The 21,174-nt window shown below is 48.7% G+C and overlaps 7 protein-coding genes across 8 annotated transcripts; 3 read left to right on the top strand and 4 right to left on the bottom strand.

Annotated features, from left to right (window-relative positions):
- Positions 1–111: 111 nt before the first annotated feature.
- On the bottom strand, positions 112–2,133 carry TERG_04185 (uncharacterized protein; the record flags this gene model as incomplete). Its single annotated transcript, XM_047748215.1, has 1 exon — positions 112–2,133. One exon carries the CDS (start codon positions 2,131–2,133, stop codon positions 112–114), a length of 2,022 nt encoding a protein of 673 aa, XP_047604192.1.
- Positions 2,134–2,853: 720 nt separating this feature from the next.
- Positions 2,854–4,886, bottom strand: TERG_04184 (uncharacterized protein; the record flags this gene model as incomplete). The annotated part of the gene is made up of 2 exons (XM_003235084.1): positions 2,854–3,433; positions 3,490–4,886. The coding sequence occupies 2 exons, from the start codon at positions 4,884–4,886 to the stop codon at positions 2,854–2,856; spliced, it is 1,977 nt and encodes a 658-aa protein (XP_003235132.1).
- Positions 4,887–7,125: 2,239 nt separating this feature from the next.
- Positions 7,126–8,101, bottom strand: TERG_04183 (uncharacterized protein; the record flags this gene model as incomplete). Its single annotated transcript, XM_003235083.1, has 2 exons — positions 7,126–7,846; positions 7,926–8,101. 2 exons carry the CDS (start codon positions 8,099–8,101, stop codon positions 7,126–7,128), a joined length of 897 nt encoding a protein of 298 aa, XP_003235131.1.
- A 2,457-nt stretch (positions 8,102–10,558) lies between these two features.
- On the top strand, positions 10,559–11,601 carry TERG_04182 (uncharacterized protein; the record flags this gene model as incomplete). 2 transcript variants are annotated; one of them, XM_003235082.2, is made up of 2 exons in its annotated part: positions 10,559–10,635; positions 10,698–11,601. In XM_003235082.2, the coding sequence occupies 2 exons, from the start codon at positions 10,559–10,561 to the stop codon at positions 11,599–11,601; spliced, it is 981 nt and encodes a 326-aa protein (XP_003235130.2). The 2 variants fall into 2 exon arrangements, with proteins under 2 accessions (XP_003235130.2, XP_047606203.1); XM_047749731.1 differs by lacking the exon at positions 10,559–10,635 and having other exon boundaries at positions 10,825–11,601.
- A 1,671-nt stretch (positions 11,602–13,272) lies between these two features.
- On the bottom strand, positions 13,273–13,860 carry TERG_04180 (RING-box protein 1A; the record flags this gene model as incomplete). Its single annotated transcript, XM_003235080.1, has 4 exons — positions 13,273–13,371; positions 13,428–13,498; positions 13,565–13,643; positions 13,744–13,860. 4 exons carry the CDS (start codon positions 13,858–13,860, stop codon positions 13,273–13,275), a joined length of 366 nt encoding a protein of 121 aa, XP_003235128.1.
- Positions 13,861–14,414: 554 nt separating this feature from the next.
- Positions 14,415–17,586, top strand: TERG_04179 (uncharacterized protein). The gene is made up of 2 exons (XM_003235079.2): positions 14,415–14,479; positions 14,531–17,586. The coding sequence occupies exon 2, from the start codon at positions 14,815–14,817 to the stop codon at positions 16,303–16,305; it is 1,491 nt and encodes a 496-aa protein (XP_003235127.1). The 5' UTR covers positions 14,415–14,479; positions 14,531–14,814; the 3' UTR covers positions 16,306–17,586.
- Positions 17,587–18,605: 1,019 nt separating this feature from the next.
- Positions 18,606–21,009, top strand: TERG_04178 (uncharacterized protein). Its single transcript, XM_003235077.2, has 2 exons — positions 18,606–19,131; positions 19,213–21,009. The coding sequence occupies exons 1-2, from the start codon at positions 19,121–19,123 to the stop codon at positions 20,807–20,809; spliced, it is 1,608 nt and encodes a 535-aa protein (XP_003235125.1). The 5' UTR covers positions 18,606–19,120; the 3' UTR covers positions 20,810–21,009.
- The last annotated feature ends 165 nt before the right edge of the window (positions 21,010–21,174 follow it).

Genomic DNA, 21,174 nt, shown 5'->3' with positions numbered 1-21,174 from the left:
AAAGCGAATCGTTTCATTTTTATAGGAGATGCTCGTTCACTTCGCTTGGAACTGTTTTGAGACGAGGGTGGCGATTAGTTACCTGATCACTTTTCCTTCTGGTCGGTTGTTTCAGATCAGTTCCAATGAAAATCCCCAGACGAGTCCCCAAAACACAAGCGTAAAGGAAAAAATAGACTTCATTCCGTCCACGGACTTCCATCCCGAATTCAAAAAATACGCGGCCCCGAGGTAGCTGCAGGTAATATCTCCGTTGGCACTTCGCTGCCCATAAGAATAGTTTAGCCACTGGCCTGTGGGACATCCGAATCCAAATGACGCAGGGCAGCTTCGAACTAATGAATGACATAGATCCTGGCAAGGAAGGACTTCCTTATACGGCCCTGGTTTAATTTTGATGTCGATAAGTGGGTTTCGAGAAGAATTGGTTAAAACGTTCAGGCGGCCTGAGTAGTCATCGGGTAGCATGGTGCCATTGAGAAATTGTTGGCCAGTATTTCTCGGGCGGAGGAATGGAAGGTCACTGGAAAAGTCTTGACATCTGGGTATAGTGACTGCGCAAAGCCATTGTTTATAGGCACCTGCGCACTGAGAGCAGTTCGTTGCAAGGGAGTACTGCTCTGTTGCGGGAGCATTGCAGGATACTTGCTGAAGCGAATAGCTGAAATTTTGGTATAATTGCTCCGCTTGTGTGTCATAAATCTCGCTAAGCTGAGAAACCTTGAGTTCCGGACTGGATGGGACTGCATAGGCAACTTCGGAGCAGAATTTCAAATTATATATTATAGCGCAATTGTTTTCTTTCAAAATTCCATATAAGTCAGTATTGGCTTGGTAGATCGATGGGTATGATTTTCGCTTACCTCTTTTTGTTGTGAAATTCATTGCTTTCCACACTTTTCCTCCGCCCCCTACAACCTTGTTACCATAAGCAGTTGAATTTCCCTCCATGGCCAAGAATCCATAGTAAACAGAGCTGCTGTTGAGACCCTTCGCATAAATCTGTTGCTTGGGTTTATGGTCTATACCACGAGCAGTCATGCCAACATCTAGGCTTTTCTGTTTCTTGCTTATTTGTGCATTATTCTGCAGACCACAATATGAATGCTGAAGGCCCAAAATAGCCGAATCGTTCATATTATGGGCAAATAACGTAAAAGGAGGTGGATCAAGGGCCAGCCACTTCTTATATATTTCCGACTCTGGTGGTTCACGTGTGGTATCATTTGTTTGTAAAAGAGCCGCATTGTTATCACCGTCCACAAAATAGAGGAAAGAACTGCTATTATCGAGACCATGGAACGGGGCGTCAATCGAGGCTGCGATTTCATAATTATATATTCCTGAGTAACGGGTGCTGTTTGGAGCGGCAATGGCGATGTACACATCTCCATCTGTATCGGGATTTACAGCAACATAGCCTCCATCAAAGGGTTTATGGGTGATAGCAGAGTTGTCCTTGTACTGTGGGCCGGGCCTATCGAACGTTTTGCTCGTAGACACATACAGTTCCAGTTGAGGCGGTCCAGCGTCTTTGGCGGCACGGGTAACGTTAAGCTCTGGCTGAAGACAAGTATTTGCAGTGATATGTACGGAAACAGAGCGACGAGATAATTTTATGCCCCTGGCGTCCGATTCGAATACATTATTCGAATTTTCTGAGTCCTTGGAGTCTTCGGAGTTGCTATCCGGATTTGTCGTGCCTCCATCCAGAATGACGCTTATATCTGACGGCAAGCCCGGTGTAGGTGGGGACCTGGGGCCATGTACTGCCTCCTTAGGGAATACCCAATACTGTATTTCCCCAATCTTTATATTCTTCAACTTAGCAACATTGTTTGCCAGGGCCTCTGTTCCTGGAGCCGCCCTCCGTTCAATATCTGCGCCATCCTCATTGTCCAGCCTATTCTCTTCTTGTATAGAAACATGGTTCCACTGTACGGAAATCTGCTCCTGGGTGTCTATAAGTGTCAAATCTGGAGAACCATGTCTTTCTAATATCAGAGCATCAACGTTTGTTGCGTAGGCGAGATGTGGGTTGGAGAGGGCAAAGTAGAGTATTATAAGGAGGATGGTGGCAGCGAGGGAGGCGGCAAAGCGGGATTGGAGAGGAGTGAGCTTCGGCCAAGGCATCGGCGCGCCGGTATGAATGTATCGCTTGATAAATGAATGGGGGGAGAGGGGCCGGTGGTTCCTTTGAACGTGGTTGACCGTTTATTGGCACCTATTACCGTGAAGATATGGCGAAATTGATCATCGATGCTGCGGAATAACCCAGGCTCGTGTGAACGGATGGATAGTAGTAAAAGGGCAAGGTATTCACCTGATGGTTTTTCATTATATCATCGTCTCTCCGGTCGTTGTCCTTGTTCAAGATCGATGTAAACTGTCCAACGTCCTATTCCGTTAAGGCTTAACATACATAACTTCCAAGGAACTACGGGATTATGTAATAACCCACCGCTGTGGAGCTTGATAACCTTGTGATATCAAAATAAAACCGACAAAAGAATCATAAAAGGGCCATGGATTATATACGGATTAATGGTAATATTACAGCGATAAAGACTTTTAGGGTACCAGAAAGGATTGAACAATATGCCAAATCTCCATGAGTTATCGAAAATCCAGATTAAAACAATTACAACCAAATATCAACAAGAAACTGCAAGTATCAACAACAGAAGCGTAAGACAGAACTGGACCAAAGCATTAGTAGAAATCATTATTGATGTTTTGGTTTCGCAGGCAAGCCCACTGATACTGTATTGGCGTGCGTCCAGGCGGCCGTCAAGAAAAAGAAGAGAAAGGCCGTAGAGTCAACAACGGTGGGCACTGAGCAGTGCGGTTTCTTTACAGCAGCTTGTATCGACGGGCAAAAATCAAGCTGACTATGGAGATGAGGATAATGACCCCGACGATACCGAAGAACCAGAACAGGTCATCGCCGCCTTGACCGGGAACATGCACGTTCATGCCGAAAAGACCACAGATCAAGTTCATTGGAACGATGATACTGGCCAGAAAGGTAATCTTGCTAAGCACCTCATTAACCCTGTTGCCCACCATGATGTTTGTCACGTTGACCTGAGCAAGGTAGTTTCCGTGAGAACGACTGAGCATCTTTTCAAAGTGGCCCAAACTGGACATCATGGTAACAACGTGGTCTTGAATATCGCCAAGGTAAAGTCCGATATCGCCGCGAGGTGTGACAGAGTATTGCTCGTTGCAACGCTTGGCGAATCCCTTTATAACGTCGGCTTTACCGCCTAGAAGGCGCATGAGACTCATAACTTTCTTGCGTAGACCGCCAATTTTCGGGAGGAAGAGGTTGAAGTCTTCGATTCGGGCAACGTAGACATGGTCTTCAATGGCTTCAGATTCAACCTCGATTTCGCGAATGACAGGGCCAAAGCTATCAACAATATCGTCACTGTTGCGCAGCAGTTAGGTAAAAGTAATAAACAAAGAACATCACCAGAAACTTACATCATGGCATAGCAAATCCAATCACTGCTAAGAGAGACATATTCACGCAGTTTGCCAATGCGCTTTCTCACATTCGCCGCATGTGGGTTATCAGTAAAGCTGAAAGAGATAACACCCTCCCGGAACACCACCATGTATAGATTGACAGGTTCTAGATAGTCTTCACTGATTTTATCCATCTGGTAAAAAGTGCGGAAACAGACAAAGTAATATTGACGGAACAGTTCGACCTTTTCACGGGCTTCCTGAGTCATGATGTCTTCTGCAGTCAGAGGATGGATAGAAAAGGCGCGAGACATAGCGCCCATCTCATCACTAGTTGGATTGACGACATCAAGCCACCAGACACCTCCATCGGGGCCCAGCTGGAAGAGATCCCGGAAAGAGTCTCCTGGAAGTACAAGGTCTCCGATTGAAGCTGCATGGACGGTGCTTTCAAACTCAGAGGAAAAGAAGCTGAAGCGCTGTGGGCTATTGATATTCTTCATGGCCTCAAGACCAGTCTTTTCATCCTCAGGTTCGTCCGAGCCGGAATCCTTGGCACTGTCCACGGGTAGATGGACAGTAGTATTTGGCTTCTCCATGTCACATGGAGTCATCACAATTTCGGGGACATCGACATTGCTGTTTCCCTTTTGAATGCCCGTGAAGTTGAGAGTTTGCCTGCTCTGGGCGCTGATGCTATGCTTGCGCTGAACTCCATTTTGTGCTGATATATTATCTGCCCTAGCCTTGCTAAGAGCAACGAACTCTTCAAGCTCTTCATAATCGATTATTGGCGAGCGACCTGTATCTTCGAAGGGTGGAGGCGGGAAGCATACGTCTGCCTCCTCCGTTGGGTTGACACGAACGTCCACGCTGCCAGGGTGAGCCACACTGGCATTGCTGAAAGCTGTTTTGTGGTGATGAGAAGTAGCAGATATGGTGCGATGAAGATGGAGTTCACGCTCTCCAGGCATTTGGCTCTCCATTGTGTTTGCCCGTTCACGTCGACGAGGCTCGGCAAAGGCCTCAACAGAGTTTGGGGGAGAGGTTGAGACAGAGGTGCGCGAAGATGTCACTGAAGGCCTGCGGGCATCGTTAGGCCCCAGACGAGGTCCCATAGGGTTCGCAGAAACCCTCTTAACCCCAAGTCTGCCTGGATCTTCTTCCTCATCATCGTCAATAACAGCGTGCTCAAAGTCTCTGCATATTGGGGCCCTTTCTTGCATTGTGTTGCCGTTAATCGGTAGCAGAAGCTCTGGCCGGTCACGGCTCTCGAGAGAGCCTCGTGCGGCTGGATTCTCCATGATGTCTGCTCTGGGAAGACCTTCGGCCTGGAACCGGTGGTCGTCCAACTCTGGAGCGGGCGTGAGGAACCTGGTCTCACCCTTGTCCGACTTTGGTGAATCACTCATTGTGCTCTTATCCTTATTATCTTCGTTTTATTTGGCTCTTTTTTTGGGTCGGTTTTTCTAGATTTCCTTCCCTTGTGTTCTTAAAACTGTCCAATTGTGGGAAGTACTGCAGGGTATGCGTAGTCTCGTAGAGCGAACGCGCAGGGTAATGCTCACTCTGCAGTTTCGAACGATAATGTGAGTTTTTGATAAGCTTAAACCAAATGAAGAAGTCCCCTTCTCTTCAGCGGGAAAACGGCCACTCTTGTTTAGTTGGATGGTCCGGTCCAGCCTAGCCCTCGAAAAAGGGCTGGCTGCGTGTGATCAACGTGTATTGCTTCGCGTATTGCCATATATTTGCGGGGGTCAAGTTATGGAGGTCGGATGTCTCCCCCGACAAAGACCCGGAACTTGGGGCCCAGGAGAGGGTGGAGGAAGGAGTTCTGAATGTAGTTAAGCCCCGCCAACTTGCCGGAGTTTTCAGAATGGGAGCGTCGAGGCTCCAGAGTCGCTGGGTAGGAAAAGTACGGCGGGAAGAGGCTGCGTCCGGCTGCTGCTCTTCCTGCGCTTGTCACTCACTGTTTCGAGTAACAAGATAAGAGAAACAGTCAAAAGCTACCCTCGACGACGATCGCTAGCTTTTGTCCGCGAGATCCGTGCTCTGAGCTGCCTTGCCTAGCTGCGACAATGACAAGCTTGATTTCGAAGTTGCGTTGGTGCTGAGACGGCGGTTGTTGGTCGTTGCTGGTGGTAGTTGAGGTTGTTGATGCAAGGTCTGCACTGTGGCGGTCGGCGAAAAAAGACGAAAAAAAAAAAAAACGAGAGAAAGAAGAAAAAAAAAAAAAAAAATAAAAAAATAAAAACAGAAGCGGGTGGTTTATCTAATACAGAGAATCTGCTGAGTCATCAGGAATACCAGCAAAAGTTAAACAGACCAAGCCAAAAGAGGGATAATGAAGCTTGGCGTTGTTGACACTTCCCGCCACTACAAAGCAAGATAAAGAGGAAGACGACGACGAATACGAAAGACGGCAGGATTGCAGAGATGACTGGATGAGAGGATGCTCGCAAGACGGCTGGCGGAAGCCGGAGATGGCCAGATGGTCACTGCCGGAAAGAAAATGCTCGGACCGGGTGCTACGGAAGATGCAGGTGGGTGTAGGAGCCCTGGCCTTGTTCTTGGCGCTGGTCGTCTATGATGTGGCTGATGATATATATAAAGCTCCAACCCCCGTGATCAGCTTTCTTCTTCGTTTCGGTATTCTTTCTTATAAGTATACATTTATAGCCTGTGCTTAATCCGATTCGATAGCCGAGCCTCTTTGTGGTCCATCTAGCCATTTTTTGATAGTCGGCGTGCTACCTCTTTGCTGTCGAGCTGCATGTCAGCTGTACAAGATGGAATGCCCGTGAGCCTGTACTCCCGTTAGTCGTCGCCAAGTTGCTACCCAAGGCGTCCTCGCCGGACCGCTTTTGATCTCGGCTCTTCTCCAATTAATTGTTCATCTTCGGCTTGTCAAAAGCACGGTCGTGGAACAACATCTTGAGCAACGACCAAAACCGAAGTTGTCATTCGGTTTTTTTTTTTTTTTTTTTAACAGCCAATTGTTGGTTGGGCGGCGTAGCCCGAAGAATGCTTGAGTCATACAGAGAAGGCTAAGAGGCTTCGAAGGCTCCCTACGTATTATATTTGACGCAAAAATTTGATATTTGAATCGGCCAGTCAGTCGCTATCAAAATGGATCTGCGCGATATCGACGGGTCACGTGGAAACCAGAAATCCAATTAGGCGCCTTGCGTGGTTTTTCCCTCTTTGTTGTTGCTCCACCTGTGGCTTTCATTAGCCGTGATGGCTATATTGATATATCTCCTACCAATCGTCGCTCTTCTATTCAGAAACTTCCCTTGGGCCTTTCAAGAGTTGGGCCATCTTCATGACTAATTCTGAGACAACATGACTATCAGGCTAATCGCTTGATAATTCTTTTCTTCCCTACTCCAGCAATTGATACCCAACCGTCGCGGTGGTGTGACATTCGGCGACTAGGGGCAGCCGTTAGACCAACATGCAAGCATACCATTATTACCTCTGGGAAGCAGAAGAAAAGAAATGAGGAAAAAAATAAAACAATTGGGTTTTGCCCTGACTTTTATTTCCGTCACCCTAATAATCCATAGAAACGTCTATATCTTGTTCTCTATGGTCTACAGCCTGCCGCCAATGCACCGACCAAATGAAACACAGCTTTCCGAAATCTCATTAGACATCAAGGGATGTGTAAGGGCATGGAGGCGATGACTGATTTTCATCCATGATGAAGTACTGCTTACTCTCCCGACCAGTGGCATCTCCGTAGTTCTTCAATTCCGGGCTAATGGGCACTTCGTCGTAATCGGCCAGCAGTCCTCGAACCTTTGAGATAGCCGCTTTCTTCTTCAGATCCGTGGCAAAGAGAATATCAAAGACAAAGTTAGGTTGGAAGACAATACAAAAGCATGGTGCATATCGTGATCTTCGCTTCTCGTGGGAAGGCGTCATGGCTGCGCTGAACACTGGCTCGCCATTGAAGCAAAATTTCCACAGCGGAGTATCAGTGTCCGTTGGGATGTGTGATGGCCATGGCTTTGTGTCAACTCTTCTCAGAGCACGGAGACAGTCCCAGTATTTCTGATGGTATTCTTGAGGCGATAGTTGTGAGTTGATGATGGGGAAAAGAACAACCAGACTTGTGTTGGGGCCCAGTTCCGATTGCGGCGTTGTAAGATATTCCCTGAGTGCGGCGGCCAAGGTGGCAATGTTCTTCTTGTTGTTCATATCTTCGGAGTCCAAGAAGATATATCTGTGCTCCTTTGCCTTGAAGCCCTTGGTAGCATATACACAAGGGAAAGCTACAGGGTCTGTTGAACAGACGGCGGCTTGGAAGGCATCATACGACTGTCTCTGCCATGTCGTAGGGCTAAGCGTTTCTTCAACCTCTTTCCTGTACTCGGCAAATGGGGCTTATTAGTGGAGTGCTCTGAAGTCCCTCTTCCAGATAAGTCCATATATGCATGTCGTACCTCTTCAATATCTTTGAACCCTGAGGTCCCGTTTGCTGACCGATGCTCTGGAGCAGATGGGTAACACGCTGGAAGAAACCTTCGTGAGAGAGACCCTTCTGGTTTCCGTTCCGGGATATAAGAACAAAGATGATATAAAACAGAGCGCAGACGAGGGCGAGAGCAATGGTGGCCATTGTGACGAATGACAGATGCCTGCGTTTTTAGCTGATTTGATACCAAAAGATGTGGATGCGTTGGATCTGCTCCTTTCTTCCCGCAGCTTCAGTCCGGCAACATACATATATATATACCCGTTCAGCCCCTGGCTTGCAAGCCCCTTTACAAGTCTGATGGATATGCCACCCATCCAACTGGCCTTTCGGGAGATACCGGATAAGTCTGGATCCTCCAAATGAGTAAACCGTCCCAGTTCGCCATAGACATATTGCCAACCCTGCACTCATGCATCGTCAATAAGAACATTATAGGACGATTCGCGGTGGAGGAATAGGCCCAGATGACCAGGTTGAAAGTCACTTTCCCGATTTCAATACCTGAGTTAACACCGTTCCGCGTACACATCTCCGCTGCGACAGTTTAGTGCAATAGGAGCCATGCGGGGCCCTGCTTCCATTTGTTTAATGCATTACATTGCAGCATTGCGTATTGCATGCCAATTAGGCTTTCTCGAAGTATACGTTGCTGCCTGCCCAAGGGAGTCCCTGCCAATAAAATCAAGTTAAATTTACCATACCCCAAGAGCCTCTTTTATCAGCTCAGCCTTCTGGTAAAAGCTGGTTGAGGTACACGCAAAAGTGGCGATCCGTTTCGCCCGATCTCCAAACCCCCTTAACTAGTCCACAGGAATAGCGCCAACGCCGCTGATGATGATCGAAGTACTCCGTACTCCGGACTCCAGACTTCAGGCTTCAGGCTCCAGTCTCCAGTTTCCAGTCTCCATACTCACCGCTATAGTACAAATTCAGTCTTGGTCATTTGCCTTTGTGTCAAATCTGTACCCATGTATCTTGAAGGATGAGGTTCTCATGCATCCAAATATCTACCAACCCTTGCATCCAGCACGTTCTCTCCAAGGTTTTCTTGACCATGTCCTATCCGTGGGAAATGTGTCTATACCAGGGCGTCGACACATTTTGCTGGGACGTTCTAGAAACCTTCAAGGTTTGTCTGCAAGCTGAGAAGGATCGCCTAGACTCGACCGATTTAAGGCGGGCAGGAACTTGTTCAAAGCGCAAGAGCTTGTCAGGGATGAACCTAAAAATACTTTTAAGGCGGAGACTTAATTTGATGAAGGGCAAAAGGGGACCTCGCCAAATCATCAATAATCAACTAGCTGAGACAGACGGTAGATCTAGTTACGGGGATCACAAGCTGACGCTGATCACTTAAGAAATGGGTTTGAAAAAAGCTTGCATGCACATCGATGTGGCTTTCTGACGACAAAAGAAGAGCAAAAAACTTTACCGGCCCGTCCAGTTAGTGACTTCGCTTGACCCTGTTCGTGGATCCTTCAACACTAGGCATTATTACGTCTTTTGCGCCGCCTAATATGATAGGCCAGTTAGCTGTTTTGCGGACCTTTCAGCTTTTGGAATATTCTGCTGCTGTGCAGGTAACTAAAGTTGTATCAGAAATCCTCTTCTACGCCCCATTGATATCCTCAATTAACCGTTTAGTCAGGAGGTTATATCCGTTCTTCTCTTGTCTACAAAGAATACAGATGTAGGAGCTCACCCTACAACTTCTGCCATTCATCTTTCAAACCTCGTCTTGCGCTTCCAGACCGCCAACGGACGCCTGAAAGTGGTCACGTCGAAATGGGCTCTCCCGGCGATACACCCAGCTCCCAGCCGTCAGTGACGAAGCTTGAAGTTCCTCCTACAATAGGGGAGAATAACCTACAAGCTCTGCTGGAGGAACACGGTCTTGAATATACCCCTGATGGCGAGCATATACGCTGGCTAGCTTCGAACCCGAAGCACCCACGCAATTGGTCCATGTTACGAAAGATCTATGACAGCGGTTTGATCATTATTTTGGATCTTTTCACGTATGACCACTTGACACGCTTCTCTTTTGCCCTCTCACTATTCTGTTCAATTTAACTGCTTACTGACGGGTATTTTTTTCATGCGTAGAACGGCCGTGAGTACAGCAGGTGTAAGTTGATCCTTAATCACAGCTCCAACATGGCGTGATTCTAACAACGAGACCCTGCAGAGTGCAGCTGCTGATCACGCACGACATGAGTACGGACTTAGCCGTACCCTGGCAGTCTTCTTGTTCGTTTCGGTGTAAGTAGAGGCTTGTTCCTTTCCCCAGTTACACTGTAAAGCCTTTCACGCTAATTATAGGCCTTCTCTCTCGGAAAAACTAGGTATCTCTTAGGCCAAGGAGTCGGAGGGATCATATTCCCGCCATACTCGGAGACTTTTGGACGCAAAAAGCTATATATCGTCAGCACTGGACTATACAGTCTTTTTTGCGTTGTGGTCGGGCTTGTTCCCTCCGTAGCTGGAGTCGTAGTGGGCCGCTTCTTCTCTGGATTCTTATCGGCCATTCCGACCATTGTAGTTGCAGGAAGTATCGAGGACATTTTCAATTCCAAAGACCGCATCTGGCTGATCTTCATGTGGGCAATGGTGGCTAACATGGGGTTGATCCTTGGACCCATCATGAGCATTTATGTCATCGATCATTTGGACTGGTGAGTTTGATCAGCCTAGTATGCGGGTATGACCCTCCTTACTGACTGCTGTTTCGTTCTAGGCGATGGGTCTTCCATGTGTCTGCTATTTTCACTGCTGTGATCACCATTCTTTTGTTTGGGATTCGCGAATCTAGGCCATCATTACTCCTTTCCCGTGAGGTTGCGAAATTGCAGAAGTCAACCGGTATGACCACACTCAAGGCTCTAAACCCTGACCATACCCCGGACATAAAGACGTTTGCTCGGATAGCTCTTTTCCGACCCCTCAAGTTATTTTTTACAGAGCCGATTGTCTTCATGGTCGCCACGATTAGTGCAGTAGCTTTTGCACTCATCTATCTGTTCACAGAGGCTCTTCCCCCGATATATGAGAACCTTGGATTCTCCAGCGCAAACTCGTCCCTTCCTTTCCTCACGATTGGCATCGGTTTGATCAGTGGAGTTCTCACCCGTATCTTTGATCATAGAATGATCACAAAATACCAGAGAGAAGGCAAGGTACTGCAGCCAGAACATAAGCTTGTTGGATTCTCTATTGGCGCTCCGGTTCTTGCGGTTGGGCTCTGGTGGTTTGCATGGACTATTCCGCCGCGCGTTCCTGGAGTCCACTGGGTGGTATCTGCTATATCCCTGGTGCTGATCGGCTATGCATTAAATGAGTTCGACGCCGTCTTAGCCGGCTATCTAGCCGACAGCTACCTGAGCTATTCCGCGAGTGGATTCGCTGCTCTATCTCTTGTGCGTTCCACACTTTCTGCTGTTTTCCCACTATTTGCCGGACGGATGTACGAAGTGCTGGGCGCGAATCTAGCCACTTCTATTCTTGCAGCTTTGGCCACTGTCTTCTGCATCATTCCGCCCTTGTTCACCAGGTATGGACCACGGATCCGGGCACGCAGTAAATTTGCAAAGTATAGTTTGCAGGTATATCAGGAGAACGGAGTGGACAAAGACGGATACTAGGATGACAACTTGCCGAAGTATTTAATGCATAAACAGCAGACATAAAATAGAGGAGTGAAGTCAAGTAGATAAGGAATCGGGTTCAGAAGAAGAATTCGAAGAACTTGCCAGGATCTTTCCTCGAGTGGAGAATGAATGCACATTATGCTCCATATTGTCGAGTAGCTTCCTATTATAGGAGACCAAACAGAGTCCAAAATGATGGCCACGTTTAGATTATTTCTGGCTACCCCTCCTCCGAATACTTGCCGTCCTGCTATAAATGCGGACCTATGGCCCACCCGGAAGCCGCCTGGAGATCCCTTTTCCTAGCTCCAGAGATGCTTGATTGTTTCCCAACCAAGAGCCGAAAGCTTAGCGTGCTGATCACTTGCCAAGCAGGTGTGACTGGTCGATAAAAAGTCATGATAACGGGGGCAAAGCTGGCGCAATCACAATTGCATGTTGAAATAACCGACACTGATTGGAATCTCAGGCGGCCTCAGCGACCAAAGTCCACCCTCAAGGGTGCCAACTTGGTGTGATCTGGGATCATCTATATATCTGGGAACAAGCATCAAAGCTTATACTGTCCGCACTCCATCCCTCATACAGGGTCAGTAAATGTGACGGGTTGCGTTGGGTGCGAATTGTGCGTCGATTCTCCCATTAGTTGCTCGTGTTGAAGTGAAGATGTTTTGGTGTAATTTAAGCTCAAACTCTATCACGTGATATAGTGATGATTTGTTATATTAGTCAGCAACAGAACTGCCAAACTGTTCTTACTTTCCTTTTGACTGCGCATGGCAAAGCTCTAGCTGGGACGGCAACCAGCACCAATAGAACAATATTATAAATCATGGATGAGCTCCTTGGACCCCTCCGGGAGGCTCTCGATGGCCCAATTGTGAGCTGTCCCTGAAGTCTGTCATCCTTAGGTGTTCTTGGTAACTAATGCTGTTTGGTAGGACTTCCATGGCCAACGAGTAACGGACTTCCTGTCAACAGCCCTCCTTTCTATATTCGCCGTGAGTTATACCCGAGCAGAACGTTTGATATATTAGGGCCGAACTGTAAAGTTCGAAATTCTTGCTAGGGTATAGAATAGTAACAAGGGGTTTGGTTTCTAGGTGGTCTCATTTCTAGTCGGATATGCGTACGAGGACGTCTTTCTAACACTCTGGACGATGACGGCTGGCTCCATATTAACTATGCTGGCCATTGTTCCCCCATGGCCTATGTATAACCAACATCCTGAGTCATGGCTCGTCACGGGAGCTGGAGGAATCGGCAGAGACGGAATCGTTATAGACAAAGCGCGGGGTTGATGACGATATAATCTTATTCTTGCTGTGGATTTTTGTTTCGTTGCGCAATGGTCAAATTCATCCTGGACTAGCTTATTTTTTTGCCTATCATGTTGTGGAGGTACTAGGAAGTCCCCTTCTACCCGGCTGCTTCTATCTTGGAGTAGGCAGCACAGGAGAGAAAGCTTGTAGCTCTTTTCTTGAAAGGATCCGTAAGAATTGCCAGGTCTTGAATTCGAATCCCATAACTTCACAGCCATTGAACTACATACGCCGGAATCCTCGCCTTGGTTTGAATATCATAAAGCTTTATTTATGTTGAAAAATGACGGGCAGCGGAGCGGGGAAGAGGAGAGAAAGTAAGAAACCAAATACGGTAGACAATCTATCGTCCGTATTTCTGGAATTCCCAATCTCTGTTGTCGAGTGGGCACACTTGTCTGGTTCTTAGCCATCTCGAGATGCAGTGGAAGTGGAACGCGTGCTGAAAAGCAAATGTGTTAGCCGATGAAAGTTAACGCCTAGACAGAGTATCCTTACATTGCAGATACCCCAAGCAACTGTGCACTCCTCTGTGGTAGATGAGCCCTGGTTGGCCTGGCATTCAATACCTATAGCACCGTTAGAGAAACTGTCGGATATGAGATGGCATGCATAGCAGCTTCATGATAACTAACACAAGTCCATGATGTGGTTTCGGCAAATAGCACAGTTATCAACGATGATATCCCACGCCCACAGAGCAACAGCATTCCACTAGAGTATCCCAATATCAAAATCAGCGGGAGAAGGACCTTCATTCCAGCAGTGACAGACGTGAACGACTCCGAGGGAAATTCCATCAGGAATCACGCACCTTTTTGACCTCAAATCTCTTCTTACCCTCCCCAGCCGCATCGGCCTTTGTGGTCTTAGCTACAGCTTTCCCCTTGCTGGCATCTCCAGCAGCATCCGTCATTTCAACATCTGCCATGGTTTTGTGGAGGACAAACAATCATCAACTTCGTACAAGTGAAGGAAGGAGTTCTCTCGTGTGGTCACTTGAAGTAAACTCCTATACTCTATGTGCTGGGAGGTCCGACGTTGACGCTTAGAAACAGCGGCTGTTGCCTTCTATGAGTTAACAAGCGCTTATCTAACAGTCAGCAGCGCGATGGGTCGTACCTCTATGAATGCAGCCTGTGTAGGATATCCTAGTCTTGTTTGCAATGCCGCCCAGCTTGAAACACAGCACTCAACGCTGTCACCACCTATCTTCTCCGTCAACGGCTTCGTCGTCCAGATGTCAGATGGAGGTAAACGCTGGAGGCAGCCGACCTAACCTACCTCGTGCGGCGGGAGAAGTAGCGGAGATAAGATTTCCCGTTATGTCACATGACCCCAAGCTCGGTCCCACTCCCCCCCGCCCCCAAGACAGCCAACCAGGCGGAGCTTTTTTGCGCAGTTCGCCTTTATCGACTCAAACATCGACGAACAAGCAACGACGACAGCCCTCTACAAGACACAAAAACTGCCCCCATCGCGCCTCTTCCTGCCACCAACGTGAAACACGCAGCGTACTCTGATCTTGCCGCCCGATAAGTTATGAATATGTTAGGGGGACCGCCCTTGTTTTCGTTTGCGCTTCTCACAGATATAAACAGCCGACACCTCCAGCCATACATTACATTTCCGACGGCCAGCTGAACCCGCTTCCACGCAGCCTTCATACCACAACGGTCGTCATCGTTGTCTTGCTCATCTACTCAGTGAATACCTTAGCGCAATAGACCTGTTTTGTTGCGTGCAAGCCTTTTTATTCTTCGCCTCTTCTTGGAGCGTTCTTCCTAGTTCTTGGTTTCGTTTCCTTTGGTTCTTTTCCTTATTATTCTTATATCTACGGCTGCCTATTTATTAAGCCACCTACAACGGCCCAAGGCGACACGAGATGTCAAGTCCGGCTCCTACTACGCCCAAGGCGCCTCGAAATGGCCGGCGTTACCAGAAGCGCACTCCGTCGTCGAAATCCGGTGTTGCCGACCCCTCACGTCAGCCTGATAAGACGAACACTACTCAAGCAGCAAACCGAGACTCGAATGTTGCCAGTGACTCGGGGAACCGTGCGTCTGACAGTGCGATGAAGGCGAAGAATGGCCGGTCAGCAAAGAAAAATAGAGATACTCACAAGAATTCGCCGGCCCCAGCTCGAAATGCGAGCCTTGGCCACGGTCACCGTCATACCTCCTCGCAGTCTTCTATCAAAGATAGCCCTCTATATGCCGGACCAACCTTCCATGCCTCTCCTGCGCCATCGGCGCTCCCAATACCATCGTTCTTTTCAAAGTCAGTGCCGGAAACTGACGGTCGAACTTCAGATGAGCTCCAGGATGAGTCACCAGACACCGACCCGGGAGACAGTACGCCTACAAAGGCGAATAATACCCCCCAGCAAACCCAACAGGAAGCTGGTACAGCTTCGCCTCTCGATTTTCTTTTCAAGGCCGCACGTCAGGCGAGAGCCGCCAACCCTGTGAGCGAGCTTGAGGACTCTGGCCCTTTCAATGGATCCACACCTCCGAGAAATGAGGCACGGCCACAGCAGGGTGAAAGACAGATCAGTGGTGGGGTGTTTCCTTTAGAATTAGAAGGCTCAGATACCCGAATGTCGCCGATTGGCCCCTCATTTGCAACCTCTTTTAAAGATCGAATGAATGCTTTGCGTGCAACTAGCCCGGGGAAACAAGGAGGTCTTCCTGGCACAACACGAGAAAACAACACGACTAATACCAACAAACTCAAAAGCGAAGCTCTCAAAAACCTACTTCTTAACCCTCCTCCGCAGCGTGCAGCCTCAGCGTCCCCGAGGCTCACGGATCCCTCGAATAGCCCCAGCAACAATAGCAGTAATAATAAAAACAATTTCAGGATGTCTGGGGATTACTCTATGTACCAGCAACCCACTCGTTATGCTTCTGGCCCCGCTTCACCAGTACCTTTTGCCCATTCCGGTAAACCTTTAGGAACCCGCAACGAATATAGCGGTTCGGAGAGCACTATTCCACAGCAATATCTAGCATCCCTGTGCGCCCAAACCCACCGTCCACCCGCACCATCTTCTGGGCTGCGAAGTATGGTGTCTCCAACCAACCCGGTTACTCCGCCTCGTCAACAGTCCTTCTCGAGATATGCACAGTTTGGGCTTAGCAGTGCTCCTCCAGCTCATGCAAGCTACAATGGGTCAGCTGAAGGCGCCCTTACTTCTCCGACGCCGAACCGGACAATGCAATCGAACTCTTCTACGCCTCCTGCGAGAAATTGCCCTCCGCCAAAGCTGGATTCTGCAGAAACCAAACGAATGGAAGATGACTTACGGCGTATGTTGAACCTTAATGTGGGCGATGGTCAACACCCCGAGAACACAGAGCGGCGTTCCTCCTAGATGGTTCACTGGGTCAGGTCAGGCTATCGAATTCTCAGCCGACCTTATTTACGAACTCGTCTTTTTCTTTTCTTTCTTTTTGGTTGGCCAGTTTTTCCGTCCCTACGTCTTATGCATACCCCAGCTATTGTGCCAGTTGTGAAAGTGGTCATAATCACTTGACTGTCCATCCAATGTTGCTATGATCTTCCGGTCGAAGCCTGCATTTTTTGTTTCTTTTCCCCTTGCTTTCCCCGTCGCTCAATGCTTGACTTTTTTTTTTATGTTCCCTTTCAAAGCCAGACTAGGAGAAGTTTCTCTTCTTTGCCCCTGTTACTTTTCGACTTTCCAGCGTTCATATCATCTGCGATGTTGATCTGGACTATGGAAGCATGTTTGTCACGGTTACGGTTTTCAGTTGGGTTCCCAAAGTCCGGAGTCAACCCTTTGCCTTCGTTTCTTTATCTGCCAGACAGTTTTATCTCCCTTTGCTATTTTCTGATACAGCACAGCACCACTCAGCTTAGCATGGCGTCATACGAGGATGGATGATATCCTGGAGTTTTTTTTTTTCTTTTTTTTTTTCTTCCTTCTTTTCTCCTGTCATCTGCTTTTTTCACTGCTTTTCCCGTTTTTACATATTCTTATCATCTTTCAACGTGCACTTTGGCTTGGCTGGTTGTTTGCTCGTTCTATTCGGTTTGACGACCGGAGAGATATGGTTGTTTCTCACGGCTCTTTGCTCTTTCAAGGGAGTTTATACCTGCCTGGGTCCTCTTTCTTCGCTTTATGTTCTTCGTATGGGAAACCTGGATGAATGATTCGGCTGGCCGCTAGCTACATGTTCATTGTTTATGGTATGCATATGCATGTGCTGGGGGTTGATGGAGTTGTGTTCCCTTGCTTGACCTTCTTTACTGTACCTGACTGTACCCCTGATGCCTGCCTTTCCTCCACGTCAATATTACTATACACTGCACCCTATCCTTTCCTTTCCCTTTCCTTTTCTTTTTCTTTTAATTTCCTCCCTACCATCGTCGCTCGCTTTAACCTTCTTCTCTCATCTCGGGTTCTTTGCTGTTTTCTATATCGATGTCCTCGATGACATCCTCACGCTCGTTTGACCTCTCTCCTTTTATCATGAACTTGGCGACTCAACATCCCACTGTCACTAGACACTTTCAGTCCATCACTCAATATCACACTCGTTTGTTTGCTCATATTTTCAATGCCAGTAAAAAGATACAAGAATGGGAAAAAGAAAAGGATAAAGAAGATTAAAATAGAGTAAAAAAAAGGAACCAAAAAAGGGGCCAATAGAGTGTTGGTAACCGCTGCTTGCCGCCCGGGAAGATATCTCTGCTACGAGATCGCAGTCCCAGCGCCAGCCTCTGCCCTATGAGAGGAGGCCCCGGCACGGCTGGCTTTAAGCACAAGGTTTTCAGGGGGTGGCCACAGTCATTTTAAGCAGCGAAGCATCCTGGAAGCTCCCGCCACAAGCATCACATCCTGTATCAAGCGCTTCAGGAGTCGTCGACGCTGGTAGGTTGAGACAGAGGTAAAGTGCGTATGTAGGCATTCTGTATCAGGCACTCATGCACTTTACTGCATGTTCGATCTCTCGACGGGCCTGCATGTTCCCCGGGCATGAAACCATACACCATGCACCAAGGACTTTATGGGTCTCCTATTTTATTTCACGGCGTCAACCAACTAGTTTACTACCCAATTTGCCACCACCCTGTTCTTTCTTGCTCGTGTCTGTCTGTCTGTCCGTCCTTGCACGCCAAAAAAAGAACATGAGTGGGAAATGTACTCCGTAAATGGGCATGCACAGCTGCGAGGGATGTGAACTCCCAGTCTATGCCCGGGGGCCCGTCGGCAGTCAGGAATGTAACCGCCCACCACAGTCGATCGATCTCACTACGAAGCGATTCTCCATCCTTGTCTTCTCTCCATAAATCTCCCTCTCTCTCCCTAAGAAGAGAAAAAAAAAAGGCAGAGGCAGAGAAGCCCAAAGAAAGAGTAGGAAGAAAAAAAAAAAAAAAGCCCCTTGATATATGTCGATATATCGATACAGGGTGCTGGTAATACGAATACCGCGGGCCATGGGCGCCAAGGCGTGCCCAGCAGGGCTCCACCGCGTTTCATGTCACTCACTGTGGCTTGAGCGTGGCTTGGGCGCCGCTGATTGGCTGGTGTTTATTTCATGCACGAGCCACGTTCCAGGCCGTTACGGGCATGCCGTAATCTTTCGGCGTCCTCCTTCTGGAGCGAACAAAAAGTCGACTTTCTTCCTCTTCCCGCTCTCAACTCCCTCGCCCTCCCCGACCCAACTCCTCTCCTCGCTGCCCATCGTCGCCCGCCCTCCCTGTCCTCCCTCCAGCTTCTGCGCCTCCAGCTCGCCGGCGACAGCTCCTCGTCTCTCTGTCCTTCTCGGTGCCGGACGGCTGCTGCTGAGCTTCGTCTCACGCGTTCGACTCGCCTTTTCCCGGGCTAGCTTGCTTGCGGTTGGCCTGCCGCGCTGGCGTGCCCCCTCCGTCCGTCTTCCACCCAGTGCAGACGCCCAGTAGCCACCGGCGGCTTGTAACCATTCACTCTGCATCCTCGGTTCGAGGAGACACCGCTCTGTGGACTGATATAGAGATACAAATACACAGGGCCTGCATTGCACTGCCTACGACGTCGTCTGTCCTAGTCCCGAGACTAGCTTAGCCAGGAAAAAGGAACCCCCTAAGCTGCCAGTACCGAGGACATCCCCTAACCTCAAGATCCAGCTTGACGAAACGGTTTTCTACTTTCTACTTCTTTTTGTTTAAAAGATTTACTTCCTATCATGGCAGCATCGTAAGTCGGAAACACCCAGTGCTGCCTTGGTGACCGCTGGTGGAATCAGAAGAGCTAACACACTCCGAAAAAAAAATGTAGATTCTCGTCAACATGGCGCTCCTTCTGGCATACCATGACCTCCAACGACCGTCATGCTTCTCACGATTCTCCGTACAGGACCGGCCAGCACGTTCCTCTCAGCCAGAGCCGTGATGCCCCTCTAACCTCAGTAGCAACCAGCGCCATTGAGTCGCGGCCAGACCTCACCAACTCCTTCGATGAGCCGCCATCCCTTAGTCGGTCCTCGACCTCGCAAAACACAATTACTTCCCCCACACGACCGTATTCCCCCGGGATGAGATCATTATCTTCCCAAAAACTCGACCAGAGCTCGGTAGATGGCAGCGAGATACAGATGCAGAGCTTTCATGATGGTGCTCCTCCTCCGCCTCCTGTCTCACATTCCTGGAAGAAGATTGATCGGTGGGTCGAGAAGAATTACGAGGAACTCTTTGACCAGCTTTGCGAAGGATGTACGCAGAATGACGTCAATGAACTAGAACACGAGCTGGATTGCAGCCTACCGCTCGAGGTGCGCGAGTCATTGCAGGTTCACGACGGTCAGGAGCGTGGCGGCCTACCAACCGGCATCATTTTTGGATGCATGCTCCTCGACTGTGAAGAAATTGTCCAGGAGTGGAAGAACTGGAGAACCGTCAATGAAGAATTCCTCTCCAGTTCGACTGTCTCTCACCCTCAACCTCCATTGAGGGCCTACGGCGGCGCAGCTGCATCATCCTCGTCTGCACCACCACCGCCCCCCGCACCCCAGCAAAATGCATCAAACCCCTTGTGGAGACAGGAACTACTTGACAGACAGGACTCCCAGCCTCCTCGAGCCATACAAAAGGCCTATGCTCACCCAGCTTGGATCCCTCTTGCTAGAGACTGGGGCGGTAACAACATTGCCATTGACCTTGCACCGGGACCAGCTGGAAAATGGGGACAAGTCATCATCTTCGGCCGCGACTACGACTGCAAGTACGTCATTGCGAGATCTTGGGCATCGTTCCTCGCAACTGTAGCAGACGACCTTCATTCACCGCACGTCTACGTTGATGAGGAAGGTGGTGAATTGAAATTGAAGCCCTTCAGACAGCACGAACCTCCATACCTCGAGATCCTCCGCTGGAGAACCGACCAGAAGTACGGCAGACGGCAGCCCAAACGACGATCCAACGGGCTCGGAGTGAATACCAACATCAATGGCAAAACCACCAGGGATTCTCCATACGGCAGCCCGACTCCCAGTGAAGACAGAGGCAGGTCACCCCACCGATTCCCATCCCGAGGACCTACCGGAAGTCCTGCGGGAGCAATGGGTGTTTCGAGCCCACTTGCACGCGTGACTGAGGAAACGTCTTCTCCCGTGAACAACAATACCACTAAGAACGAGCTAGACTTGAAGATTCAAAGCAAACTAAGAAAATCAGACGACCTGGTGGATCTCTCTTCTCCCGTCTTGCAGAAGCCAACCGAGCCTTTCCCGGCTCCCGAGACAAAAACAGAAATATCCTCTGAACAAGCAACAAACGGCGAAGCCAAAGAGAACAGCCCACCCACCAACGATAAAACAACTCCCTCTAAAGGCCTAGACGCAGATGCATTAGACGACATGAAGACTGTTGAAATTTAAAGACCTCCCCCATTCCCCTTTCATGATAAACAGGAAACGGCCGGCTTTGTTCTTTTTTCTTTTCTCTCCCTTGCTTCCAGTCAGTCAACCTATGCCATTGTTTAATATGTAACCTTTGCTTGTCATTGCAGCGTCTACATCACCTTTCTCGGCTTTTGCGGGTTTTTCCACCCCTCATCCAATCCCACATGTTACAACGGAGGCACCCATAGGCTGGGTCTTTTTTCTTTCTTCCTTTTTCATCTCATTCTCGCCATTCTCTAGTTTATGTGGTCTCTACCTTTACTTTTCCCTCCTTCTCCGAACCAGTTTAGAATTATTCCTTTCTCTTTCAATGTAGACCAATCAAATGGTCATCAGACGTT

The sequence above is a fragment of the Trichophyton rubrum genome (genome assembly GCF_000151425.1).
Source record: "Trichophyton rubrum CBS 118892 genomic scaffold supercont2.4, whole genome shotgun sequence".
NCBI classification, from domain to species: Eukaryota; Fungi; Ascomycota; class Eurotiomycetes; order Onygenales; family Arthrodermataceae; genus Trichophyton; species Trichophyton rubrum.
This window is presented reverse-complemented; position numbering and strand designations above follow the sequence as displayed.